This window comes from Dama dama, chromosome 3 (assembly GCF_033118175.1).
Source record: "Dama dama isolate Ldn47 chromosome 3, ASM3311817v1, whole genome shotgun sequence".
In the NCBI taxonomy this organism is placed as follows: Eukaryota; Metazoa; Chordata; class Mammalia; order Artiodactyla; family Cervidae; genus Dama; species Dama dama.
In genome coordinates this window covers 43,277,489-43,305,072 of record NC_083683.1, presented here as the reverse complement: position 1 = coordinate 43,305,072, position 27,584 = coordinate 43,277,489, and the positions used below count along the sequence as shown (strand labels likewise).

At 47.1% G+C, this 27,584-nt stretch overlaps 2 protein-coding genes and 1 non-coding gene across 15 annotated transcripts in view; 2 read left to right on the top strand and 1 right to left on the bottom strand.

Annotated features, from left to right (window-relative positions):
• The window catches only part of CSAD (cysteine sulfinic acid decarboxylase), a 26,581-nt gene extending 8,152 nt beyond the window's left edge, over positions 1 to 18,429 (bottom strand). The window contains exons 1-6 of one of the 10 annotated variants that reach the window (XR_009690111.1): positions 12,526 to 12,730; positions 10,887 to 10,976; positions 1,433 to 1,569; positions 1,021 to 1,147; positions 853 to 943; positions 417 to 523 (exon numbers count right to left, since the gene is read on the bottom strand). Coding sequence is in view for 9 of the 10 variants with exons in the window: in XM_061127087.1 (XP_060983070.1) it covers positions 417 to 523; positions 853 to 943; positions 1,021 to 1,147; positions 1,433 to 1,569; positions 10,887 to 10,976; positions 12,526 to 12,718 (745 nt within the window). In the remaining variant the exon portion in view is untranslated. Of the gene's footprint in view, positions 1 to 416; positions 524 to 852; positions 944 to 1,020; positions 1,148 to 1,432; positions 1,570 to 2,692; positions 2,808 to 10,886; positions 10,977 to 12,525; positions 12,731 to 17,663; positions 17,809 to 17,829; positions 17,851 to 17,978; positions 18,104 to 18,316 lie in introns of those variants that run through there. The other 9 variants (XM_061127121.1, XM_061127095.1, XM_061127138.1 and 6 more) reach the window with 9 other exon arrangements.
• On the top strand, positions 4,334 to 4,405 carry TRNAR-GCG (transfer RNA arginine (anticodon GCG)). The gene has a single exon. It is a non-coding gene; the product is annotated as a tRNA-Arg (tRNA).
• ZNF740 (zinc finger protein 740) lies at positions 17,948 to 27,584 on the top strand. Of its 4 annotated transcripts, none has more exons than XM_061127175.1 (7): positions 17,948 to 18,084; positions 18,956 to 19,269; positions 21,639 to 21,788; positions 22,122 to 22,211; positions 22,790 to 22,913; positions 23,201 to 23,319; positions 24,310 to 27,584. In XM_061127175.1, the coding sequence occupies exons 2-7, from the start codon at positions 19,261 to 19,263 to the stop codon at positions 24,397 to 24,399; spliced, it is 582 nt and encodes a 193-aa protein (XP_060983158.1). In that variant the 5' UTR covers positions 17,948 to 18,084; positions 18,956 to 19,260; the 3' UTR covers positions 24,400 to 27,584. The 4 variants fall into 4 exon arrangements, with proteins under 4 accessions (XP_060983158.1, XP_060983187.1, XP_060983167.1 ...); XM_061127204.1 differs by having other exon boundaries at positions 21,607 to 21,788; XM_061127184.1 differs by having other exon boundaries at positions 18,956 to 19,472.

Below are 27,584 nucleotides of genomic sequence, written 5' to 3'. Positions count from 1 at the left end.
GAGGTGGTGGCAAGAGGGAGTGGCAGTGGGTCAAAACTGGAGCTTGGCTCTCCTGAACCCTCCACCCAGAAGCCCAAGTGACTGGCTACCTGGCCAGGGGGTCTGAGGACTTGACAAACGGCATGCTGGTGACCCAGAATGGCAGGATCTGCAGATCTCCTGATTACCCCTGCTCCTCACCCTGGGCCAATCCAGGATCCACCCTCCACCCCCACCCCCCCGCCAGGACAGCAGGCACCAATCCCATGGACTGTTTGGCAAACACGAGGATACAGGGGACTGGGCAGCGCCTCTCTGGTTTGGCCCCAGCCCAGTTGGAGAAGAAACAAAGGAGAATCACCCCTCCTGGCCAGCCCAGAGAAAGAGGATGGTGGGGGAGGAGGAACTCTTGAAAAGGCCCCCTCCTCTTCACATACCAGGGCAGAAGACCCCGTCCCCAGAGCTCCAGCCCACCAGGGCCCGGAGTTTCTTCAGCACCTCCTCCTCCATGAGGACAAACACAGGGGCAATTTCGTACGTGTACCTGCCAGGAGAGGGAATGATGAGAAAGGGAAAGAGACTGGGAGGGACTCTCAGAGGAGGTGGAGAGTGTGAGTGAAAGGAGGGGCTGAATAGGCAACTGAGTTGGTGACAAAGAACCAGGAAGAAAGAATGAGACAACACTGGAGCTGGGATGCAAGATAAAGTTTGGGAAAGGGAACCCAAAGGGTAGAAGGGGAAAGACTCTGCCAGCAGAGATTCCTCGAAAAGAGAGGGGGGCAGACACCATTCTCCTCTCCTGCTCCCGGGGCCTGTCTCCCACAAACCCAAATCCTTTGTGGGGTGGAGGGCGGGGGTCCTGGGATGGCTCACTGGCTGGTGTTGAGGCTCTCTGTGACAATGCGCCCGGCCAGGGCATGGGGATCCAACCCTGAGAAGAGCTGGTTGAAGAAACGAGGGTGACCTGGAGAAGGGGAACACAGGCTCAGAGTGGACCTGGGCACAAATTCCAGACACACCTCCCCCAAGCCCCAGACGCACAGGTCTTCACGCTGTAGCGGATCACGGCCCGGCAGCGCTCCAGGATCTGCTCCTGTGACTCGCCCTCGTGCTGCAGCTCCAAGTCCAGCAGCTGCTTCAGCTCCTCGGGCTCCTTCCACTCACAGACCTAGGAGGAGCAGCAGGAGACTCCGGGGGCACTGAGGCACCCAACTGACTGGTTGCCCAAACCACATCTCCACAGACAACAGACACCACAAACTGGCACTCAACACCAGTTTGGAATGTTTTCCAAGCAGCACGTGAACAAGGGTAAATAAACACAGTCTGATCCAGTATGCAATCCCTGAGGCACACAATGAGGCGGTAATGGGTTCTGGGGAGAAGCCTGGACAGAGGAGGAAAGCTCTCAGTCAGGTCTGATGGACAGGAGGAGGAGGGAGAACAGACCCACCTTCTCGGAGGCATTGGTCCCTTTTCGAATGACCTCATCCACCACAATCCTAAACACATCCTGGAGCAAGGCTTCTGCAGCCACAGGGTCCCCATCAAGGGAGAGGAGAGGTTGAGAGTCAGCCATCAGGAGAAAATCTGTGAGCAGAGCAGGAGTTATTCCCTACTCAGCCTGTGGACCCCACCCAGACCTAACCAGTGAGACCTAACCTAACCTATTCCTCAACTCCGGAACGGGCCTAAGGCCCAGCCTTCACTGTACAGATAAGGACAAGTGAGAGTGTCCAGGGAGAGAGTCAGCAGAGACGGGCGGGAAAGAAAAAGGAGGTTAGTGCTGAGCAGATAGAATCCAGTGGCCTCTGTTCACCAAAGACAAAGGTGAGAAGCTTACCTCTCTGCTCGGGTCTCTGTCCAGATAAACTGGAAGCAGGGGACACAGTTGGCTTTTTAGAGTGTTAGGACCAGCGGAGCAGAGGGGGCAAGGTATAGGCAGCAGTCACATGACCATGACCTCACTCTCGTGACCCTTGCCCTAAAGATTTGGGACAGGGTCAACAGGTTGAGGTAAGTTTCCTGAATAATCGTTAGCTGATAGGATGAAAGGAGGAGAGCAGATATAAGGCAAAAACACGTGCCACCTCCACTTCAGGCTGGAGAGGAGCAGAGAGAAGAACCAGCAGGACATCCGACTTCCCACAGAGAACCAAAGGGCCTGGAGAGGGGATCAGAGAAAGGGCTGCTAGGCTAAGAGATAAGAGTGGGGAGTGGGGCAGAGGCAGGAAACTGCAGCAGCTGACCCTAGAGGCTGAGGTGGGGAGCAACCTGGAGCAAGACTAGGGAGGTAAAATGATTTAGGCAGGCCTCAGAGGTGGCTCAACTGGTAAAGAATCCGCCTGCAATGCTGAAGACCTGGGTTCAATCCCTGGGTTGGGAAGATCCCCTAGAGAAGGGAATGCCTACCCACTCCAGTATTTTGGCCTGGAGAATTCCATGGACTCTACAGTCCATGGGGTCGCAAAGAGTCAGATGCGACTGAGCGACTTTCACTTTCAGAGGCCAATCTCTTTTTGTCCCAACCCCTGGAGTCTTCTCAGAACTGTCCTGATTTCTAAAGCCCTCTCTTTTGAAGAGGAGGAAGAAAGCAGGGCACACTGAGGGTAGCAGTTCGCTAAACAAGTAGAGTCCTGTGCCTTGCAGGCTGAGCCGCTCAAGAAACAGGGAGTGTGGAGAAGGAAATGGCAACCCACTCCAGTATTCTTGCCTGGAAAAGTCCATAGACAGAGGAGTCTGGCAGGCTGAAGTCCATGGGATTACATGACTGAGCATGTGTGCACGAGGGTGGAGGGAAATGGGTTGGTAGCAATAAAGTGGTAGAACTGAAAAAAAAAAAAGAAACAAGGAGTGGCCGTCTGAAGTGAGCACCAACTGTGTTCACACCAGGGTGCCGGGGAAGGAGGCACTGGCTAGATGCTGATCCCCACTCAGGAGGAGAGGAGAGGGATGAAGGCTGAAGACAGGGGAAGATCTGCAGGGGAACTGGGGCTGTGTCTTGAAGGAGAAAGGGAGGCATGCAGGGCCAGGGGAGGAAGGCCACAAGCTGACACTGGGGGTGAGTGTGGCTGATTCTCGGGTCAATGAAGGCACCTGGCCACTGGAAAGATTTGCAAGGACATCATGGGGAGAAAGGCAAGAGGGGCAGGGCTGCACGAATTATGGAGAACCTTGAGTGCCAGCCAGGCCAGGAATCTAGATTTTATCTGCAGAAAATGGAAAGCCATTGAAAGATTTTGTGGCGAGTTAACATGACGAAAACGATGCGCTCAGAAGACAGCTGGATGTGGAAGAATGAACAGGCCATTGGTGTAAGCCAGGAAAGAGGTGACCCGCATGTGAACAAGGGAGGTGTGGGTAGGAAAGGACAGGGAGAGAAGCATGTAGGCTTAACCACTTGTCGGTTTACACTCAATTCAACACTTACAGAATCTACATTGGAGGGGATGGAAGGGTCAAAGATGATCCTGGGGCTTGAAGCCCCAGGAAAAAGAAAAGTGCCCCCAAATAAAACAGTGATGCACAAAGCGGAAGCTAGATGGAAAGCAAAATTGTTATTTCTTGGAAATACTCATCCAAGTGGAGGCAACTGGGGCTATAAACACTCATTTGGGAGGAAGTCAGGTGCAGCGCTCTGATGAGATGTGAGAATGAAAAGCACCCTTGGGAGCTGGGGTATAACCAAAGCCTGATGATGGGCTCCATTCCCCCCGGGGAGAGAATGCTCAGGGACATGGCCAGGGAGAGAGGGGCAAAACCAAGGCCTAGGGAACGCCCCAAATGAGGAGGCAAGAGGATCCAGAAAACATGGAAAAGAGGGATCAACCTCAAAGTGGACTGATCTGACATAATCCATTGTCAGAAGCCACTGGACCCCAAGGAACCAGCTTAGACTTCTCCCTAGTAGATTGCGTTTGGGGAAACCAGAGGAGCAGGCCAGCCTTGAGAATGAGACTCGATCCTTCATCAGCGCTCACTCTGGCTCCCCTTATAGGGCGTTTTAGGTGCAGAGGCTAGTAAAAATAGGCACCGTAGAAGTATTCACCACATGCCTCACTCTGAACTTAACATGCATTAGTCTAATCTTCACAAGCATTGAGGGTAAGTTTATGACCCACATTTAAAGATGAGGAAATGGGGCAGGGGAGGGATAAACTGTGAGATTGGGACTGCCATATACACACTGCTATATATAAAATAGATAACTAATGATAACCTTCTGAATAGCACAGAGAACTCTATTCATACTCTCTAATGGCCTATATGGGAAAAAGAATCCTATTTTTTTAAAAAAGAGTGAATATATGTATATGGATAAGATTCACTTCACCATACACCTGAAACTAGGGCTTCCCTGGTGGCTCAGATGGTAAAGAATCTGCCTGCGATGCAGGAGACCCAGGTTCGATTCCTGGGTGGGGAATATCCCTTGGAGAAGGGAATGGCAACCCATTCCAGTATTCTTGCCTGGAGAACTGGAAGAAAAGCTATGACAAACCTAGAAAGCATATTAAAAAGCAAAGACATTACGTTATCTACAAAGGTCCATCTAGTCAAAGCTATGATTTTTCCAGGAGTCATGTAGAGAAGTGAGAACTGGACCATAAAGAAAGCTGAGTGCCGAAAAATTGATGCTTTTGAACTGTGGTGTTGGAGAAGACTCTTGAGAGCCCCTTGGACAGCCAGGAGATCCAACCAATCCATCCTAAAGGGAATCAGTCCTGAATATTCATTGGAAGGATTGATGCTGAAGCTGAAGCTCCAGTACTTTGGCCACCTGGTGTGAAGAGCTGACTCATTGGAAAAGACCCTGATTCTGGGAAAGATTGAAGGCAAGAGGAGAAGGGGACAACAGAGGATGAGACGATTGGATGGCATCACCGATGGACATGAGTTTGAGCAAGCTCCGGGAGCTGGTGATGGACAAGGAAGCCTGGCATGCTGCAGTCCATGGGATTGCAAAGAATAGGACACAACTGACTGAATGAACTGAACACCTGAAACTAACACAACATTATAAACAAACTACACTCCAATAAAAAAAATTTTTTTTTTAAATGAGGTAACAGATGTCAGAGACAGTATGGATATAACCTGTCCAGGTCACACAGCCAGCATGTATCTTGAGTTGGGTCTGGACTTTGAAGCCCCCACTCCTAATATGCCATACTCCACAGCCTTACGCAGGGCTCCCTCGGCCAGAGCTTGCTGTGGTGCAAACATCTCTGGGCCAGGAGTGAGGACACCTCAGGGCCTGTTTCTATGAAATAAGGGCTTCAAACAGAGAACCGCCAAGACATCTGATGGTGTTGATCAGCTCAAGCCATTGGATACGACAAGCAGGCCAGTAGGGTGAAAAACAGGCTGCAAGGAGGGAACGACTGGTGAAGAAAGGGAGATACCAGCCTGGATGGGGGCTCTTTCCAAAGCTCTGAAGAGAGGTCTGCATGGAAGACGTGGCTCTGTCCACCCGTCTCCTTCTGTATCGATCTGACCATTCACTGCTCAGAAATGAAAGGTGGGGGCTTCCCTGGTGATTCAGTGGTAAAGAATCTGCCTGCCAATGCAGGAGACACTGGTTTGATCCCTGATCCAGGAAGATCCCACAGCCTCTAAGCAACTAAGCCCATGTGCCACAACTACTGAGCCTGTGCTTTAGAGCCCAGGAACTGCAACTAAGGAAACCGCATGTCCTACAGCCTGTGCTCTGCAACAAGAGAAGCCACTGCAATAAGAAGCCCAAGCACTGCAACTAGAGAGTAGCCCTTGCTTGCTGCAACTAGACAAAAGCCTGCACCACAATGAAGACCCAGCACAGTCAAAAATAAAAAATAAATAAATAAAATAGTTTTTAAAAAAGAAATGAAAAGTTGAGGCAAGGGCTCTGAACACCCAGTTTCCTCCAGGGGTAAATGGGGAGATGAGGCATCCGTACCCTCACATTCCGTCTAGAATCCTGTCTTGGGGACCTGAGGAACAGCCCTTGCCCATACACAGTCTTCTTTTTAAAAAGCAAGTGGGGCGGGGGAGTGGCGAAGCAAGAGGGACATTAACCCCTAAAATAGAATAACAAAGCCAAGAAACAAGAATAAACTTAGGGAGAGCGCTTTCAGCCCTGGCTGAGAAGATGCTGCAAGGGCCAAGTAGGGTTCATTTGAAAACTGACAAGTTTTTCTGACTTCATGGGATCTCCAGTTCATAAATTCCTCCAACCATCGACTCATTTGTATCTTTCTTTCCTTTATTTACACAGCCGGGGTTGTACAGTCTGTTGCTTCAACCATCCTTTGTCCAAAATCCTCAACTCCCTAGCCCTAAAGTCCTTCCACCAAACTCACCTGGCAGAATCCCACTCCAGCTGGCCAGTCCTTTTCTTACCAAATCCACCCGGACTGTGGATTCTGTTAGTGAAAACCACCTAAACATTCAAATTGGTTTTGCTATAAATTTATGGTCTCTGTGTTCATTCCAACTAAACGTGGCAGACTAAACACATATGTTTACCACTACTCCTTCCTGAAACCCCACTAAAATTACATCAGTGGAATTTTAAATCCTGAAGAACAAATGAGAGACAGGAGGTGAGAGATGTCAATAACTATAGAGGAGAGAAAGCAGATGAGAAGTGGTAACTGGTTCAGCAAATAGTAGAAAGTCAAAGTCAGTCTCTGTAGGGGGCCATGCCAGAGGGATATAAACTGATTCTTAGGGCAAAGGCCCAGAAAGGCTCAGGAATTTACAACGCTAGGCATCTTGGAAGACTGGAGGGAGCACAACTGAAAACATGAAAATTAGATGAAAATTTCTATAAGGAACATTTACACCCTCACTCTCCTCCCCTGCCCATTCATCCAAATGATTCCCCTCTCCTCCACCTGATTCCAAAGAAGCAGGAAGTAGAGAAACTGAAAGTCTGGGACTTAAGGATGCCAAGCACAGCAGGAGGTGAGGATGAAGCACTGTAATGAATACAGGAAGATTAGGAGGAAGTAACCTATCAAGTCAACTCCTTTCTCCCAATCAATGTTCAGAATCAGAGGCCAGGGGTAAACCTTCCAGGAGACTACAGTGCTCCCTCTCTGGAGATACTGACCTCAGTGAGACTCTTCTTTCAGTCCTTGACCAATCACCTAGTCAATGATGCTCACAAGTCAATAAACACATCCTATATATGCACTTGGGCCTTCCAATATGCCTTAGTGCCTCACTCTTAAATGAAAGCAGACACAGTCAGGGACTACAAGACATTTGAGGAAAGCCCCTAATGTGAACCACAGAGACAAAACCAGACAAACTGGAAAAAAGGCATTTGGTAGAAGAGGAGAAACACAGGAAGCAGAAGAAAACTTCAAAAATTCAGGAAGATATTGAATCCATTAAGAAAAAATAGATTGCTGTCATATGTACTCAGAGAAGCAGAAGCTCTAGAGTTTTAAATATATGACAACTGAAATGACAAAAGTCAAGAAAATCACACAGAAAGATAAAATGTAAAGAGATAGACCGTAAAAGAGAAAAGAACTTTTAGAAGATCAAACCAAAAGTCTCAAGAGTCAACTAACAGAAGTTACAGAAAGAGAAGGGGAAAAAAAGGAGGAAAATAATAAAAACTCTAAAAAAGAAAAAGTTTATAGAACAGAAGGATAGACCAAAAGGATCCACTGAATGGCCAACAGAAAGACAGACTATAATACTGTTTCAGAACAATGGAGGATCCAAAGACTTCCAGAGAGAAGACTAAATAAACACACCTAAAGCAGGTCATGGACAAAGGACAGAGAATCAGACCACATCAAATTTTGCCCAACACAGGACAGAGGTGAAGGGAACTCCCAGGACTGTAATGAGGGTAGTAACCATCTTCAGAGGCAAAAAGCAGCAGTGGTTCTACTCGACTGAACACACAACACTGCCCGGCAACATTCAGTTCAGTTCAGTTCAGTCACTCAGTCGTGTCCGACTCTTTGCAACCCCATGAATCGCAGCACGCCAGGCCTCCCTGTCCATCACCAACTCCCAGAGTCTACCCAAACCCATGCCCATCGAGTCAGTGATGCCAAACAGCTATCTCATCCTCTGTCGTCCCCTTCTCCTCCTGCCCCCAACCCCTCCCAGCAGCAGGGTCTTTTCCAATGAGTCAACTCTTCGCATCAGGTGGCCAAAGTACTGGAGTTTCAGCTTCAGCATCAGTCCTTCCAATGAACACCCAGGACTGATCTCCTTTAGGATGGACTGGTTGGATCTCCTTGCAGTCCAAGGGACACTCAAGAGTCTTCTCCAACACCATAGTTCAAAAGCATAGTTGACTCATAGTTCAAAAGCATAGTTCAAAATTTTTCGGTGCTCAGCTTTCTTCACAGTCCAACTCTCACATCCATAAATGACCACTGGAAAAACCATAGCCTTGACCAGACAGACTTGGCAACATTACTATTCTGCTATTGACAGCTCTACCTCCAAGTCTCTAGAGCTATTATTTCAAAATTTTCCACACCTCTCAAATGACTGACCCATCAATCTTCTCCCTGTTTCCCTCTCACTTCAAATTTCTCATAGCAAATAAAAGCCATCCAAACTCACTCTTTCTGTCACCTGCACTCTGGAGTCCTCCCTTTCTTAAATATTTATTCAGTGTCTGGCATATATATTCCAGGCTTCCCTGGTGGCTCAGCAGTAAAGAATCCCTCTGCCAATGCAGGAGCCGCAGGAGATGTGGGTTTGATTCCTTGGTCGGGAAGATCCCCTGGTGAAGGAAATGGCAACTCACTCCAGTATGCTTGCCTGGGAAAATCCCACGGACAGAGGAGCCTGGCAGACTACAGTCCATAGGGTCACACAGAGTCAGATGTAATTGAGCATCTGAACACACACACACACACAGTAACTTTACAGTTAACTTTTTGAGGAATTGCTGAAGTGTTTTCTAAAGTGGCTACACTATTTTATATTCCCATAAGGGTTTGCATCTCTCCGCATCCTTGCCAGACTTGTTATTGTCTGCCTTTTGATTACAGCCACCTGCATTTGTAACCTCAGTAAGCATTGCCAACATCCACAGAAGTGATACCAAATGTATGAAAGAGCTTGTGTTCTCAGCCTCAGTAAGAGTGTGCTGTCAAACTTCCGAATTTTTTAAACTGTAGGAGTAAAAATTACCTTAATATAGTTTTAGTGGAACTCCTGTATTAGTTTTGCTGTGATAAATAATGGATTCAAAACTCAACTGCCTTGAGACTTCCCTGGCAGTCCAGGGGTTAAGACTTGGTGCTTCCACTGCAGGGGTGCCCTGGTTGGGGAACTAAAATCCCCCAGGCCTCGTGACAGCAAACAAACAAACAAACGTTGCTTTACAACAGACATTTATTTCTCTTTCATGGCTTACACTGGATTAGCAATAGCTCTGATTCATGTACCTTTATTCCAACACCCAGGCTGAAGGAACAGCCCCTACTGGGGACACAACGTTCTCACTGCAAAGGGGAAAAAGCAAAAGGCAGAGAACACCATGCACCAACTCCTAAAACTTCAGCTCAGACCTAGCACGTGGCATATCTGGTCAGATCCAGTTGACCAAAACAAGCCCTGGGATGAGTGGGGTGAGGATGTATAATCCTCCCACATGCAGGCACTGCAAAGCGCAGGGCGATGGCTGACAACTGGATGACAATCCTCACAACTGGCCACAGGCCCTTAGGATTTTGCATTCTGTTTCCCCTTAGTCTGGAGAAGGAAATGGCAACCCACTCCAGTACTCTTGCCTGGAGAATCCCAGGGACGGCAGAACCTGGTGGGCTGCCATCTATGGGGTCACACAGAGTCGGACACGACTGAAGCGACTTAGCAGCAGCAGCAGCAGTTCCCCTTAGTCCACACAGCCCACCTCACTCATCTGCTTTACCAACCTGGCCCTGTAGATGTCTGAGTTGGAACCCTTGATCTAAAGGCTTTCTCTCCTCCTCCTCCATGGATACCCTCTTGAGTCCCCCCTCCCATTTCTTCAACTCTCCTTCCCACTACCCCTTTATCACAGCATTTTATTTTTTTATCACAGCATTTGAAATTGTCTAAACCTCTCACATGTTCCCAACTCCAGCTACCTCCTCTTCTCAACCAACCTTCTTAAAACAGCTCCACTCCATTTCTTTCCTCTCATACTTTTCTGAGCCCAGTACCATGCAGCTTCCACCTTCAAGGCCACTGAGAATGTCCCTGCATCCAAATCTAACAGATACATATCATCTTTATCCTGCTTGACCCCTCTGGGACCATTAAATATAGTTTGCATTCCATCTTGAAATATTTTCTTTCACTGGCTTCCACATGACTACTCCTGACCACTTCCTTAGCTCTCTTTGCCTCTCCACCTTCCTCTGGCCCTCCCTCGAGAGCCGCTCAGGGTTCTATTCCAGGGCCTCTTTCATTTGTGTTCTGCACCTCTCCCTGGACACTCATCCACTCCCAGGGCTACAGGCTGGTGACTCCTCCATCCAAGAGCTCTCTCGCCAGCCCAGATCCATGATGCCCCCTGCCTAATTTGGAAGTCTCACAGGACTTCACACTCAAATGGTCCAAAAGTGGACTCATTATCAGCCTTCTCAATGTTCTCTTGTCAAATGTTTTCTTGTCCTCGAGTTCCCTGGTTACGTGAATGGTACCATCTTCTGAAACCTAAACTCTGAGCTCCTCCCTCCTTTTCCTCAGTTGATTTTTTTTTTCCTTTTTATTTAATCTTCAAAGGTTACTTTGTCTTTCTCATTCAAAACATCAACACAACACTAAAACCTAGATAAAGCTTTTTCTTCTGGTTGATGTAAAATTCTTTTCCTTAAAAGCACTTTAAAAAGAAGTGGTAACTTTAACTAAGGATAACATCCAAAAAAAAAAAAAAAAAAGGATAACATCACCAATTGTGGGGCAGACGGTCGGTCGTTGTGGGTCTCCTGATGTAAGGCATGGAAAAGCTCTCAGCATCACTGCTGCCAAAAATGCACCACCTGAATTTAACGATGAGGAAACATCTAAATTGAGGATCATTCTACAAAACAACGTAGCCTGTAATCTTCAAAAATGTCAGTATCATGAAAATCAAGGAAAAACTAAGCAGCTGTTCCAGACTGAAGGAAACTAGAGACAGTACAACCAAAAGGAGCACGTGATCTTAAATGGGCTCCTGGATAAGGAAGGAAAAAACTACTGTAAAGAAAGTCACTGGAAGAACTGGTGGAATCTGCGAATGGCTTGATCACTGCATTGCAGTTATGGAAGAGAATGTTCTTATTCTTTCGAAACAGGCTGAAACATTTAGCAGCAAAGGAGCATAGTATACGCACTTCCTCTCAGTTTAGAAAACAATACTATGTGTATGCACCTACAAGTTTTTTTTTAAATATAAGAGCTTTATTGAGATATGATTCACATACCACAAAGTTCACCCTTTTCAAGTGTACAATTTGGTGCTTTTTAGTATATTCACAAAGTTGTGCATGGATCACACTATCAAGAACATTGTCATCATCCCCAAAAGAAACCCCATATCTACTAGCAGTCACTCCCCATGCATTTCTTTAAAGAACTGGGGGAGCGGGGAGGGGGAAAAATAAAATAAAATAAAGAACTGGAAAAATCTTCAAAACATTAACTGTGGTTATTTCTGGGTATTGGGATTATAGACGATTTTCATTTTCTTATTTATGTACTTCTATATTTTTATAATTTTCTGTGATAATTCCATTGACTTACAAATTCAAATAAAGATTATGTTTAAGGAACATAAAAGAAGGAATGAAAAGGCAACAAAAATTCCAATCTGTATACCAGGCTCAAGGAATGACCCCATTACATCGTGTGTGGTTTCCCAAATCCTAAAATTCACTCCCATCTAAAAGGCCTACCAGGTGACCAAGGTAGCCAATACCGCTCATTTCTACCATGCAGCCCAGCTGGCTCTGAGAGAGGGACGGGTTCAGCTAGTTCAACAAATAGCGACTGAGTATCTGCTGCCCGGCACCGCCCCAGCTGCTGTGTGTCTGCTCTGCTCACTCCAGCTAACAAGTCAAGAGGGAGGCCAGTGTGTAGAATTAAGGCACGGTTGCTCACTAGAGAAAAGGAAGGCTGCTTGACTCCACTCAATTGGCCCAGGGCAGCCTTCAAAGAGAAAACACTCTGACACTCCTTAAGGTGATAGAGAGCTGGTGCAGGAAAAGACTGTTCTGAAAAGACCAATCTGATCGGTAATCATTAAAACACCACTTGAAAAAGTGATGGGGTGGGCCTGAAGGGAAAGTGTACCAAAGGACGCTGAGGAAGGTTGCCCAGGAGGAAGCCTGCATGAGGGCAAAAGGATTAGGGCACTTGCTTCTTAAAGCACTTTCAGTCAGGTTTATTCATTGTTAGAAAGTGAAAACACTGACCTCTGTGCTGTCTACCTATTACCCCACTGACTCAACCCCCAGGTTAATAGTGGTTCCAGTTCCTGTGTATACAGTGTTTTCTGCCCTTCTGAAAGACTGTAAATTCCTGGGCGGGGAGAGGTTTAAGTCTTACCTTCTTTAAGTAAAGCATGCGTACATGCATGCTTAGGCGTGTCCAACTCTTTGCAACCCCAAGGACTGTAGCCCACCAGGCTCCTCTGTCCATGGAATTCTCCAGGAAAGAATACTGGAGTGGGTTGCCATTTCCTTCTCCAGGGGATCTTCCCAACCCAGGGATCAAACCTGTTCTCTTGCATCTCTTGCATTGGCAGACAAATTCTTTACCACTGTGCCACCTGGGAAGCCCTTTAAATAAAGCACCAAATACAAAATAAGCACTCAGGAAAATATTCGTCTTCATCTTTCCCACTCTCCTTTTCCTTCCGCCAAGTAGCAGTAGTAGTGGGAAAGATGAAAATTAATACATTTCCTGAATGCCTATTTTCTTTCTATTTTTTTTTTTTTTTTAGTTCTACCACTTTATTGCTACCAACCCATTTTCCTCCACCCTCGTGCACACATGCTCAGTCATGTAACCCCATGGACTTCAGCCCGCCAGACTCCTCTGTCCATGGACTTTTCCAGGCAAGAATACTGGAGTGGGTTGCCATTTCCTTCTCCTGAATGCCTATTTTCTATTTGGTGCTTTACTTAAGGATTAAGACTTAGACCTCTCTCCCTCACCCAGGAATTTACAATCTAGAAGGGGAGAAAACACTACACACAAGAACTGGAGCCATTACTAATGTGGGTGTTGAGTCGATGGGGTAATAGGTAGACGGCACAGATGTCTCTTGCACAAACTTGAATAAACTGTTTCCAGGTTCTGAAAAATGATGCTGCACTTCACTCACATATGATGTGTATAAACCAAAAATCAGTATTAATGATACTTTAGAAGATATGCAAAGGGTTTTTTCTTTTTTCTTAAAGACTTTTCACCTATGATCTTACTTGGGCTTCACAGTAGTGCTAGAAATTAGCCTGACTCTCATTTTCAAGTCAAGGACTCTTGAACCAGACAGAGTGAAATTAATTTGTCCAAGATTACAAAGGTGACATCTAGGCTAGGACCTTTCCCACTACATCACTGGTCCCTTTTAAGTCTGGCATTTCTCACTACTTCTCACCACACACAAAAATAAACTGCAGCTGAGGTAAAGGCATAAAGTTGAAAATATACAACTCTAAGAATACCAGAAGGAAATACAGGGAAATATTTTTATAATATTGAGGTAGCATTTCACAAAAACCCCAAAACCACAGGCAGATTTGACTACATAAAACTTTAAAAATTCTGTTTAAAGAAAGAAACATTAAAGTGGTTAAAGATGATTCATGGCTTTACTCCCCCTGCCTCATCATCATTTTACCTACTCACTGTTTTCCAAAATGGCCTTTGCTCTCCTGCAATTATTCCTTTCCTTGCAAATTTAAAAGTCACTTTAAGTTCCATGCAAAGTCCTGTTTTAATAAGCATTTAACTTAATCTAACGCAAAAACTTTGTCTCTACAATATTAAGTCTTCCTATTCACAGACATGATAAAACTCCACCTAATCAAGCATTTGGGGAAGTTCCTGGTGGACCAGTGAGTGGTGAGGACATGGTGCTTTCAATGCCTTGGTCCAGGTTCAATCCCTGGTCAGGTAACTAAGATCCCACAAGCCATGCGGCACAGTCAAAAATCATAATAATTAAGCCCTTTTTGTTTTCCACTAAAATAATCTGATTTTCTTAATGCATAACTTGCAATTTCCTGTTAAATTTACGTCTATAAATGTAAACTTTTTTATTGTGAATGATATCATTCTATGATATTTTTATGGTTGATTATTGTTCTCATATTTTATTTATATGAGTTGTTTGTTAATCATACATCTGGCGATGCAGCTGAACTCACTGGCTTTAGTATTTTGTCAATTTGATTCTCTTTGTGAATGGATATATCATGTGAAAATACTTATTATAAAAATATGAAAATTGGAGTTTCCTGGTGGTTCAGTGGTTAAGAATTGCCTGCCAATGCAGGGGGCAGGGGTCCTATCCCTGCTCCAGGAAGATTCCACATGCTGTGGGGCAACTAAGCCCTTACACTGCAACTATTGAAGCCCACACATCCTAGAGTCCACACTCTGAAACAAGAAGCCATCGCAATGAGAAACCCATGCACTGCAACCAAAGAAAGCCCACCTGCAGAAATGAAGACCCAGCACAGCCAAAAATAAATAAATAATAATAATGACTTTTGGGTGGCCAGTAGCTCTAATAGAATATTAGTTTTGATTGTAAACATTCTTTTCTTGTAACTATTTTCATAGAAATGTTTCAAATATTTTCCCACAAAACACAACTTCCACTCTAAAAAAAAGTTCAAAGATAAATGAAAAATAAGAGAAAAACATTTTAAAAGCATATGACAAATGAAAAGTTAGTGTAACATGGAGAAGATTTCTCCCAGTCAATACAAAATAGACAAACGATCTACTTTTTCCTTAACAGGCAAGAGATGTGAACAGGCAGTTTATAAAAACAATTAAAATGGTCAAAAAGCAACAAGAGATGCTCAACTTCACTATTAATGATATGCAAATTAAAATAATGAAATTATTATTTTTTACCTATCAAGTTGGCAACTGTATAAAAAATTCATAGCATCCAGTATTGCCAAGATTGCAGGACTGGGCACTCTCACACATGGCTCTCAATGTGTAAACTGTTACAAACCCCTGAAACTCAACTTCGCAGGACCTATTAAAATTTTAAATGCCCATTTCCTACCTATAAATCTATCTATAAAAACAAAAGGATCACTATAAGGATGTTCATTACAGCATGGTTTATAAAACAAAAAAACTGGAACTAACCTGAATGTTCATTGAGGATAGGCCTAGACAAACTAAAATACAAATTGCTGGAATACTGAAACAATTTTTAAAATGTGAAACTAAAAAAAATAATAATAAAATGTGAAACTACTTAGAAGATGTGTAAAACACTTTTGTCTGGGCCACTGTGGTGCTCAAAAACAAATTCTGGACGAAAAAAAAAGTTGTTTTTTTTTTTTTTTTAAGTTTTTATTAACATAGATAAAAGCCTGGTGGTATACACAACAAACTGATAAAAGTGACTACCTTCAGGAGCATGGAGTAGCATACAGATGGCAAAATTTTTTTTTTGCCTTTTAATTTTTTTGTGCTGTGTGGATTGATTAAAATAAGTATGAGCTTTTTTTTTAAAGTATTTATTGGCTGAATCAGGTGTTAGTTGCAGCAGCCCACTAAGGAGTTGCAGCACACGGGCTTAACTGCCCAGTGGTATGTGGGATCTTAGTTCCTCCACCAAGTATGGAACTCATATCCTACCCCCTCCCCATTACAAGGCGGATTCTTAATCACCAGACCACCAGGGAAGTCCCTGAGCTATTTTTTTTTTTTTCTTAATTAAAGATTTATTTCTGATAATCTCACTCAATTTGATCTGTTCTATGATGATCTTAAGACCACAAAGATTTGCTGTCAATTGGTAAAAAAAAAAAAATGGAGTGCTCACAGAAACGAAATCTATGTACATAAAGTGGCTGGAATTGTCTTCATTCATAAACAAATATTTTTTTTCTTTAGGCATCTGCCTTAATTCCCCTACACTCACAACCTGACAGCACCTAAATAAAACGGACATTTCCTTCCATCAAGTGCATTAATGCATAGTCCACCTCTAGCAGAAAGTGAAAACGTTAGTCCCTCAGTTGCATCCAACTCTCTGCAACCTCATGGACTGTGGCCCGCCAGGCTCCTCCATCCATGGAATTATCCAGGTAAGAAAACTAGAGTGGGTTGCCATTTCCTTCTTCAGGCGATCTTCCCAACCCAGGGATCGAACCCAGGTCTCCTGCATTGCAGGCATATTTTTTTACCCTCTGAGTCACTGGGGAAGCCCATCTTTAGCAGGAAAGTTGGGAACAGAATTTAAAGAAAGGCTCGAGTTTTCCTAACGTAGCCGGGCCAACGGGCCACCCTTCATTGCCAAATCTCCAACAAGACCGCAGTTTCCTACTGAGGAGAGCCCTATGCCTTTTCGGGGAGGAAGCCAAAATTAGATGCTGGATGGTCTAGAAATAAAGGCGTAAGCGCTATAAGGAAATAAAAAACTCAACATTCAAAAAACTAAGATCATGGCATCCAGTCCCATCACTTCATAGCCAACAGATGGGGAAACAATGGAAATAGTGACAGACTTTATTTTCTTGGGCTCCAAAATCACTGCAGATGGTGACTGCAGCCATGAAATTAAAAGATGTTTGCTCCCTGGAAGAAAAGCTATAACCAATCTGTACAGCATATTAAAAGGCAAAGACATTACTCTGCCGACAAAGATCCGTCTAGTCAAAGCTGTGGTTTTTCCAGTAGTCATGTACGGATGTAAGAGTTGAACCATAAAGAAGGCTGAGCGCTGAAGAATTGATGCTTTTGAACTGTAGTGTTGGAGAAAACTCTTGAAGAGTCCCTTGGACTGCAAGGGGATCCAACCAGTCAACTCTAAAGGAAATCAATCCTGAATATTCATTGCAGGGACTGATGCTGAAGCTGAAGCTCCAGCACTTTGGCCACCTAAGGCGAAGAGCCGACTCTTTAGAAAAGACCTTGATGCTGGGAAAGACTGAAGGCAGAGGGGACGAAAGAACATGAAATAGTTGGACGGCATCACGGACTCAACAGACAAGAGTCTGGGCAAGTTCTACGAGATGGTGAAGGACAGGAAGCCTGGCGTGCTTAAGTCCATGGGGTCCCAAAGAGTCGGACACGACTGAGCGACTGAACAACAGGAGAGTCCTATGCATTTTCGGAGGTGAGGAAGCCAATATTACATACTGGACTGTCTAGAAATAAAGGCAGAAGCCGTATGAGGAAATCAAAGGCTTCGAAGTGCGCCGAACATGCCAGGGAATCCTTTCTCAGACTGGAGTTGAGTGTACTCAGCAAGAGCGTGCAAAAAACTTAACTCCCCTCCCAGCTGACAGGCGGCCCTCGGAATCTGCAGATCTGCGCCTGATGGACAGCTCGTGTAAAGACGATCCCGACCGAGCTACGTGAAAGGCCTCGTACGAACTATTCTGGCACTATTTGGGGCTCCAGGCTCATAAGCGACAAGGAGAACATCTGCGAGGAAAGGAGAGTGATGACGCTTCTTCAAGGAGTCCTAACCAACTCACCTAGCAAAACCCTCAACAAACACTCGGCACACCAACATTTCAGGGCCTTCTTTCCTGCCCAGAATCAAGATGGCCGCGGGGGCGCGCCCGCAACACGGCGCACGCGCCGTACCGTCGATCCTCCCTCTTCCCGTCCTTCAGCGCGCCGCCGGCACTGCCCACTCACCAGCTGCACTCCCTCGGTGCGCCCTCAGCCTCACCCCCTTTCTGTCTGCCCCCGCCCGGAAGTGGATAGTGCTGCACAGAGGAGAGGACGGAGGGGGAGGGGAAGTGCTTCCGGGGAAACGGGCCCCGGGTTGGTGTTTGTAAACTTGCCTCGGTCCCGGCGGGGGCAGCGGCGGCCACGGGGTTGGCACGGAGTGCTGCGGCCTGGAGGAGGCGCCGCGCAGCGGGGGAGACAGCGGGAGGCCGCGCCTGGCAGGTAAGAGCACGCCCCAGGGAGCGCAGCGTTGTGGAGGCAGGCGGCAGCGCTCCAGCAGCTCGCAGGCCGTGGGGCACCGCGCGGGAAGGGGGAGGGGAGGGAAGGAGGAGCCCGGGGCGAAGAGAGGGTGGTCCAGAGGAGAGGTAGGGGCTGCGCGCACACCGCTGTGCAGTCGCGTCACCGGCCGGACTGAGGGGGTTTGCTCGGAAGGGACGCGGGCGCGAGCACGCACCTTGCGCGCTCTTGGGCTCTCTTCTCCGGGTGCGTGCGGCGGGCGCAGCGGCTGGCTGGCTGGCGGCTGGCGGCTGGCTGGCTGACTGGCTGACTGGCTGACTGGCTGACTGACTGGAGGGAGGGAGGGAAGATGGGAGGGAACGCGCAGCGTTGGGCTTCGTCTCCTTGTCTTCCACCTCCGCACAGAATTTACGTACCTTGGGGCGGTCTCGGAGAATGCACACGTGTGGGCCGGCCTGGGCTCGTTCTGCCGGTCCGGTTTCTCCCTGCTGCTCAAGCGCCCAGCGTTAACCCCTGAGCTTTTCTCCACCCCACTTCTGGTCGCCTTAATAGAGTGCGAGCTTCGCGGGCCGGCCCACTGGACACAAAAGCCCTAGAGGGCCTCCGCCCCCTTTTTCCAGTCCTAAGTTGGCAAATCCTAGCAATTGGCCTGCTGCAGTGCCTCCACTAGAGGCCGAAGTTACTTTTGCTCCTATCGGTGGCCTGGAGACCAGTTTCTTCTCATGACCTAGAAAGAAAACTGATGTCTTCGTTTAGAGTCGCACAGAGAGCGCCTGGCAAAAGAGTTCAGCCCACTGAAGGTTGTATGGCCTGAGGATCTTGCACCTAACAGCTCCATTTCCCTTTCTGGTTTCAGGTTTCTGAAACAGATCGTGAATTTCATTCAGAGAATTCAGCTGGAGAACCAAGACTGGCAGACTTTTTTTTCAGACAGTAGGCAGGAGCCAAGCAGAGACCAGGGATTCTTGGAACATCTATCTTTACTTTGGAGGACACTAAATTCAGTTTGAAGACAAAGGCACTTCAGTATGGCAGCAGGACTGAAGGGACACGAAAGAGTTGTTAGAGTGATTTGGTGACAGTTCTTCAAACAACAGTGTCTTAAGGAAAGGTGGAGCAAGAAACTCGAACTTTTTGAGTTGCATTAAGTGAGAAATCAGCATGGCTCAGGTAAAAAGCTCTAGAGTCCTCCTCCTCCTTCAAGATCACTGGGAAGCGTGTTTGCAGTTTCACTCTTGAATGCTGCCTTAGTCAACATATTGACCAACCCAGTGAGCCAAGCTCTGTATTAAACACCAGGGGGAGATCTAGAGGAAGGAAAGGAGACAGGCCACAGCCCCTGCCTTCAGGGAGCTTCCAGTCAAATGAAGGAGGTAGGCTATACTGCATCACAGGCCCTGATGGGACATTTACAAAGCAACATGTACTCAGTCTACACTTGGTACAATAACTTTTGAGGGGCATGAGGGAGTAAACAGTCTGGTGAATGCTTCATTTGTTTTTTTTTCAACAGGAATTTATTGAGCTCCTGTTACATGCAAGGCATTGTGCTGGGGATACAAAGATGAATAAAATTGACCCTGACCCCAGCAGGCTTCCAGGCTAGTTGGGTTGGGGTTGGGGGAGATGAAGAGACAATCTGTTATTTATCTTTATATACACAACACTGTGTGGTGGCTGGCTAGTAGAACAGACTCAATGAGTCTGTTGATTGAAGGAATATGCAATCATGGAGGTATGTACACCGTAGAGGAGGGAATGAGCCTTCTGCCTGGATGAAAAAAGAAGTTGAAGCTGGAAGGATGTATAGGATTTTGCTAGATAAACAAGTAGAACAGAGCATTCAGACAAGCACAACGGCATGGGCAGAGACTTAGAGTCCTGGGAGGATACGGTGAGGTGGAGAGTACTGTGGGTAGTTTGCTAGTTAAGGAGGAACGGGTTGGGGTGGGGGGCAGATGGTTAAAGACAGGAGATAGTGATAGACAGCCACGTTAGGGTGAGGGAGTTGTTTCCTGGAGAAGTAAGTTGAGTGTGACTGAAGGGTTTTTATGCCTTGCTGAGGAATTAAGACTTTATTCCATAAGGGATGGGGACTCTCTGAAAAGTGTTAAGCAGGAGAGTGACATAAGATCAGTGTATTTGGAAGGTAGTTGTCCTTCCACATCCCCCTTGTGGGGATACAAGATGGATTGGAGAGACAGGATGGCTTAACAGGTTATTGTAGTTATCTGGAGAGAAAAGCTGTCTGTAGCATCCCCGGAGCTTTTGCCAGCTTCCTTCCAGGGACCCTACCCTACCAGCCTCACCAGGAAGAAATCACTGGCTTTCTTCCAGCTGCATGCACAGCTTCCTTCTTTTCCTTACAGAGGAGGAGCCATGCAGTTTCTTCTTCCTTTGTTTGCAACCCACTTCACAGCATCCTGTTGACTCTAGCTCTGAGAAGACTGCTTTATCCTAACTGCTAACTTTGTATGGGGTGCTGCTTTTGTATGTTAACTTAACTCATCAACCCTGTGAGGGTAGATACAGTGGTAAACATTTTGCATTTAAGGAAACTGAGGCTTAAAGAGGTGGAGTAAACTGCCTTAGATTGTACAATGCAAACAGCAGAGTTAAGTCTTGCTTCCAGACCTTTCCCTCCAAAGTCCTTGAAGATGAAAGAGGGGGTTCCTGGGATGTACTGATCACCTGAAAGGAATTTCTTTTTAAATTGCTTGTGGAAGTTTGCTGGCCAACTGTTTCTTAAAAGTGTTTCTTCAGTAAGAAAAGGATATTGTCTAGTGCTGGCTAAACAAAGTCAGTTTGAAGAATGTAGCGATTTTCCTAAACATCCCTTAAGTAATTTTTAAACTATGTATAGCAAGGACTGTGAAAAATATGAATATGCACACATGAATGGTGAGGATGGGGAGGAGGAAGAAAAATTGTATATTCAACTCCCAAATCCTCCCAAGTAGTTTAATTTTTATCTTTGTTATAAAATATAAAATTTTTATATTTGACAACACTTAGAGAATTTTAAATCTAAAGGGAGAAATGACCTAATTTTACTGATACATGTTTGTAGAGCTTAATAGACTATACATTTGGCACCAGTGAGATCTGCCAGTCAGAAGTGGGTTCTGTGTAGCTAAGTGTCATCAAGAGAGAAAGAAGAAAGTTCCCCTAGAAATCTCCCATGTCAGTGGGTCAACAGGACGGACTCTTGGTATTTCTAAGCCTCATGTGGCTTCAAAGTAATATATAGATACACACTTTACCCAGCCCAGTGCTGATGACAAAAGTGTCAGTAGCATCTGATGATTCTCTTGGTCTGTGTCTGAATGCTGACACTTGACAAAATGAATAACTGGTCCTGGTGAGATGGGTTAGGGAGGACTCTCGAAGGAAGCAGGGTTTTGTGGTAAGGAGGGACGCTCCTTGGAGAGAAGCTGCACATTAGTAGCTGGGTGTTTAAGGTAGTTCTTTGGAAATTGGCAGTCTGTTTTTGCCCTGCCCTGCCAGGTGACCTGACACCTCATCTCCTTTCAACTTAGGCAAGTCTCCTGGCTTGTGAAGGCCTAGCAGGTGTGAGTTTGGTTCCCACTGCAGCCAGCAAGAAGATGATGCTGAGCCAGATTGCCAGCAAGCAGGCCGAGAATGGAGAGCGGGCAGGTAGCCCTGATGTGCTGAGGTGCTCGAGTCAGGTACAGCACTTGAGTCCATTGCGGCACCTGGGGGTCGGGTGGCCCAGGCTCTCTGCCAGGAGATGCCCAGCTTTGATCCTCAGTGCTTCTGTTTAGGGAAGTGGGAAAGGGGTACAGCTGGGCCATGAGTGTGGGTATTTTAGAGGGTACAGGAAAGGAAGGTCTTTTCTGTACAACAGCTCGCTAAAACCAAGGTACTTGGAGAGGAGATGGATGTGTACTTTCTCTAAAGCTCTGGGCAGGTGATTCACAAGTTGTCTCAAAGCACCTTTGTGGCCTCCTGTCTTGTGTTCTGAGATTGACTGTACATTTAGATTTGATTTGTATTTAAAGGGCCACCGAAAAGACAGTGATAAATCCCGGAGCCGCAAAGACGATGACAGCTTGGCTGAGGCCTCTCATTCAAAAAAGACTGTTAAAAAGGCAGGTAATGGGGAATTCCTTGGCAGTCCAATGATTAGGACTCCACGCTTTCATTGTTGAGCGCTCGGGTTCATTCCCTGGTCAGGGAACTGAGATCCCACAAGCCACGCAGAGCGGCCAAAAAAGAAGAAGAAAAAGGCAGGTAATGGGGAAACCCCCAGACTTGTTCAGTTTGGGGAATAAGGCAGCCCTCTTCTTTCTTCCCTCTCTGGCTCAGTCCTGAGCTCTCCTCACAGCTGGTGAGTTGAGTCACCCTGGCTTCATCCAGAGACCACTTTGGCAATTGATCTCTGCCCTCTGTGAAACATCCTTGGTAAGGGGAGGGTCGGGGGAACATGAGGTCCTGTGACAGAGGGACAGGCAGTCTCCTTCTAAGGTCAGTTTAGAGTGTGAGGTTTGACCGAGCAGACAGCTTGCTCACCCTACCTCCTTCGTCCAAGGGTCTGTTAACTCTGAGGGTTATGGGCGATGACAGCATCAGAGAAGTTACTTTGTCCAGCAGGGCCAGGGCAGAATGGAGGCAAGAAGGGGGCAGAGGGATAGGATAGCCTCATGACGTGCCTGACTCTTGCCCCCAGGTGGTGGTAGTGGAACAAAATGGTTCTTTTCAAGTAAAGATTCCCAAAAATTTTGTTTGTGAACATTGCTTTGGAGCCTTTAGAAGCAGTTATCACCTCAAGAGGCACATCCTTATTCATACCGGTAAGTCTTGCTCACATTCAGAGGGGGAGCATAGTCCATAGTTTGTATTATGTTTGTGTGTAGCTCCTGTTGGGTTTATTTTAAGGAGCAAGTATTAGAAATAGGGGAAGAAGGTAAGTGAATGAGGCAGAAGAGATTGTATGTATCTGGTATTGCTGAGACCAGCAGCTTTGGGGACCTTTCCTCATTAGCACATTACTAAAAGGTAAAGATTTCTGGGAAGATACCTGGAGTGAGGTCCCTGCCGTCTATACCTCCTGATGCTCCCTTCTCTCTGATTGGGCCAGGTGAGAAGCCATTTGAGTGTGACATATGTGATATGCGTTTCATCCAGAAGTACCACCTGGAGCGTCACAAGCGTGTACACAGTGGGGAAAAGCCCTACCAGTGTGAACGGTGTCACCAGGTAAGCTCACGTGTCATGCAGTCACACCCACACACAAACTTTCTTCCCCAAGAGCCAGGGCTCGCCCCCACTCCCTGCCTGACAAGGGGCCACCTCGCATTCCTGGCCATGATGGTGTTAGTACTTCGGGGCGAGGTATATCTTTCTGGCCTTATATAGGTATATCTTTCTGGTCCCTCAGGGAGGGACCATTAGAATAATTCTAATAATAATAATAGCATTTCTTGAGTACTTACTGTGTACCAGGCACAGTGAGAGCGTATATGACGTTACCTTCACATTAACTCCGTGAGGTAGCTGTGTTGCCTTCATTTCGCCCATGGGGAGATTGAGGTTTAGAGAGGTTGAGTTTCCCAAGGACACAGCAGATCAGGGATAGAGACGCGTTGACTGGAACTTCAGAACAGGTACGCTTAGGAGGAAGAGATAAAAATCCCTGCCCTGGGGGAGCGGTCAATACCTGATGTGTTGTGACTGTAAAATCCAGGACCAAAATGAGACAAGAACAAGAGATGAGAAATGATGATAGTGAACACTTTCTGGACGCTTGACTGGGTCTCAAGCGTTGCTCCACGCTCTCAGATTCTATCTGCAGAACCCTAGAATGAAAGCTCTGTGGGGCAGGGCCTTTGTCCCTCCGGTTCTCGCTCTGTCCTCAGCCCCAGGAACTGTACCTGCCTTGAGATACTGAATAAATACTTGATAAATGAAGCAGCCGCTCTGTGAGTAGGTACCTTTAGCCCCATTTTACAGATGAGTGGACACATTCAGGGCTGAGACAGCTTGCCCAAGGTTGCATGGCTACTGCGCCCTAGGCCAGGATTGAGACTTCAGAGCTGTGTTCCTAACCACTACGCACTCATGCTGTCTGTGTACATGCCAAGGGAATGTAGAATGGGACGTGCGCCTCTCCCATTTGGGAAAGACAACTCTAGCCGATAGGTAACCAAGTTTCTTCTCTCAGGCACTTAACCCTCCATTTCTTCTCAGTGTTTTTCTCGGACAGATCGATTACTCAGACACAAACGGATGTGCCAAGGGTGCCAGTCCAAGACTTCCGACGGGCAGTTTTCTCTCTAGGCGCAGGGGCCCCGGGTGGTGGGAGTGATCAGAAGAATCCACCGAAGAGTGCAGCCCCTCTGGTCTGATGGTCCCACCACCGCCCCGTCTGTACCTGTCTCCCTCCTGGAGGAGTGGACCCAGGAGACCGGAAGAGTGCATCAGGGGACGGCAGGCCCCAGAGCTTCAGCTCTGTAAATAATCTGAGACTCTGAGTATCTCGGGGAAGTTCCTTCAGCATTCCTGGGTAGGGAAGCTAGTCCCCAGACCCTTGGCTGAGGTCACAGGTGGGGACTCAAGGTGCAGGACCAAGACTGAAGTGTGGTTCCCACAACCCTGGACTCCCGCTGGCAGCTGAGATGGAAGAGATTGGGGAGAGGGATTTGTTTGTTTGTTCTGTTCTCGTTTTTGTTTATCCAAAAGCAGTTTCAACAGGCGCACTGTGGAAATAGGTAATACGGAGGTATAGAGTCCTGGTCAAAGCAGGGACTATGGCTGGTCCAGCCCTCCCCCAAATTGAGTTTTTAGTTGCAGTTGATCCTTGATGTTCCACAGCCCTGTACCTCACCTCCTGTTTGAAGAACAGGATCAGGGATGGCAGCTGTGCTTACTTTGGCCTCCTTATACACTGTAAGGACAAAAGGAAGAGCAGTGGGAGGAGCAGACAAGGGCTGGATCCAGGAAGAGTAGGCAGGTACCTCTCATTTCCTTCAGGGAAGAGCAGGAGTTGTGGCCCAGGCTATTGCAGTGGCCGGTGCCACACTGGTACCTAATGGGCTCAGCTCAAGTGCCTTTTGGAGGAAACTTGGGTGAGAGTGGCCCTTGAAGCCCCTTCCCTTTCTCTCTTTGGGTAGTTGATCTTGGAGATAGTTTTTGGCTACCTCGCTGATACTGACTGACTCCTAAGCCAGGCAGAGGTGTTGAGCAGGGAGTCATGGATGTCACAGTGGGTTCTTTCTCCTTGTGCCCTCTTAGGAACCACCCAAGACTAGCCCCAAGTTGGGTGACAGCTGTTCAAGAAACAAAGGAATTTGGTGTCCCCTGACGTGACTGTTGAACAGCGTGAGCTGTTCTCCTCGCTCATGTCCTATCACTATATTCAGGTAGAGGAGACAAGGGTCTAGCTTTTGGTCCCAAAGGAAAAGATCTTGGCTTCCTTCTTGATGGCCGTCCCTACGCAACAAAGAACTGTGGGGGTGGTGGGGGCGTGCTGCGGAGAAAACACCGAAGAAGAAACCTAATGTAGGTTTTACTCTTAACTGTATTCTTTGCTCTTCTCTGCTCCAACACCACCACCTTATCTACACCCTCCCCAGAAGTGATCAGGGGTGTGTGTGTGTGCATGTGTGTGGTATGTGAGTGTTCGTGTTTGTATGCTTGGAGATGGCATATTATTGAGCCAAACCCTTCTCTAGCCCCAGCTTGGGAGGACAAGCGTGAAACAGCTTCTCCTGACTACCCCTCCCCCAAAACCTGAAGGCCTGAACCTTGAGGTTCGAGAGGAGCTGAAGAACTCAGCTCGAGGGGCCTGGAGGGCTTCACTTTGGAGGGTTTTTTTAAGATTGATTCAACAGACTGCTGGTTAGGATGTTGCTTACCCAAGCCAGGGCTTGTGAATATGAATTTTCTAAAGTGAAATAAAAACCCTCTTTCTTCCTGCTAAGGAAAGGATCCTTATGGGAGGTTCCGGGGGTTTGGTTGACTCCCAGGTTGTGGGCTGTCCTGACCTATGGGGGTGTGGTGAGTAATTAGAGAAGAATCATGGAGACTTGGTGCACTTAACCAGGCTGTCAGTGGGGGGTCTGAGATGGCAGTCTGCAGGAAGTGATTTCCTTTCACAGAAAAGGTAGGCAACAGCACACTCCTGTTACCTCTTCTAAAGGAAATGGTGGGGGGCGGGGGGGGGGGCTCTCCATACCTCTGACGTGTGAGGATTTGGGGAAAAGAAAGGCATGGCACCCTTTAGCTCTTCCCTGACAGCATCTGAGATCCTATGGGGAAACGCTGGGGAACGTGCCTGCAGCCTTTTCTCTCCTAGTTTGTGTTGGCACATTTGACATGGTCCAGAAACTAGACGGCGAGTCCTGAAACCAGCCCTTGGTCCCTGCAAGTTGGGCCTCTTTCTGCATGTGAGCCAGCCCCTGTCAGAGAGCTCCGCTGGGGGCTGGGGTTTGTCTGGGACACATTTAGAAAACTGTCCTTCCAGACGGTGCTTTTGAAAGTGGAAGACTTTGCTCCCTGCCACCTGCCACTAGGCAGTTTAGGATTGGGGGTGTGTGTGGAGAGAATCACGTTAGTGAGGTGTGCCCTTGCATGTGCGAATGTGTGTTTAGGTCCGAATGTGCCCTAGCCCCCTGCAGGCCTCAGCTTCCTGCTTCAGTGTGTGGGGGAGAGGGAACTTTTAAGCATATGTGCAGAGAGCCATACCAGAACCACCCCTGCCGAGGACTGGGTAAGTGGGAACTCAGGAGCAGGTGGTTAGCTCAGTTGTCCAGGTGCTGATGTTCATGAGGCTGTGGGTTTGTGAGGAGAGGGGAACCGAGAGGCAAAAGGAGTGACCGCGCCCAAGAGTCCCACTTACACCCCAGGGAGATCACAGGCCACTGCAAAGGCTCCTGGGCCCGACATTCCACCCCTCTACTGGGTGGGGTCTAGCACTGGAAAGATGCCTCAGGTGTGTCTGGAGTGAAGGGGATGGCGGTGGGACCAGCTCTTAAGAGACCAGGACATGAGATTCGGGGACCTGGGAAAGAGTAGCGCAAATTCCTGGGTGAGCTGCTGGACCGGGCCCCACCAGCCCTGCCCTTCCCAGCACCTCAAGTCTTCTCCGTCCACCCCGCCTCCAACAACCTCTTGTCATTACTTAGCTACTGATTGTGCCCCATGGCTTGACATTGGAAGGTTAAATGAGGTGTGGGGTCCCACCACAACGTTTAACCCTCTCCCCAGATGTTCACTGCCTCTATGTGGCCCTGGGGCTTTTAATCCCTCCCACCCCACCCTTCCTCTCCACCTTTTTTTTTTTTTTAATATACTTATTTTGCTATTAGGGGAGGGGACTATCAAATGAACAAGATCACTTTTAAATGGTAGTTTTTATAAGATGTTATAAACTTGTATCTTTTTACCATTAAAGTGCAGTGTATGTTCCTTCGTGATATATTTAGGATATTTAAATAAAGAAAAAGGGGCTTTTGTACATACTA

Coding starts and splice junctions, on each gene's coding strand:
- ZNF740 (XM_061127175.1), top strand. Junction 21,789..22,121: donor TGCTGAGGTGCTCGAGTCAG/GTACAGCACTTG, acceptor TTGTATTTAAAG/GGCCACCGAAAAGACAGTGA. Junction 23,320..24,309: donor AGTGTGAACGGTGTCACCAG/GTAAGCTCACGT, acceptor ATTTCTTCTCAG/TGTTTTTCTCGGACAGATCG.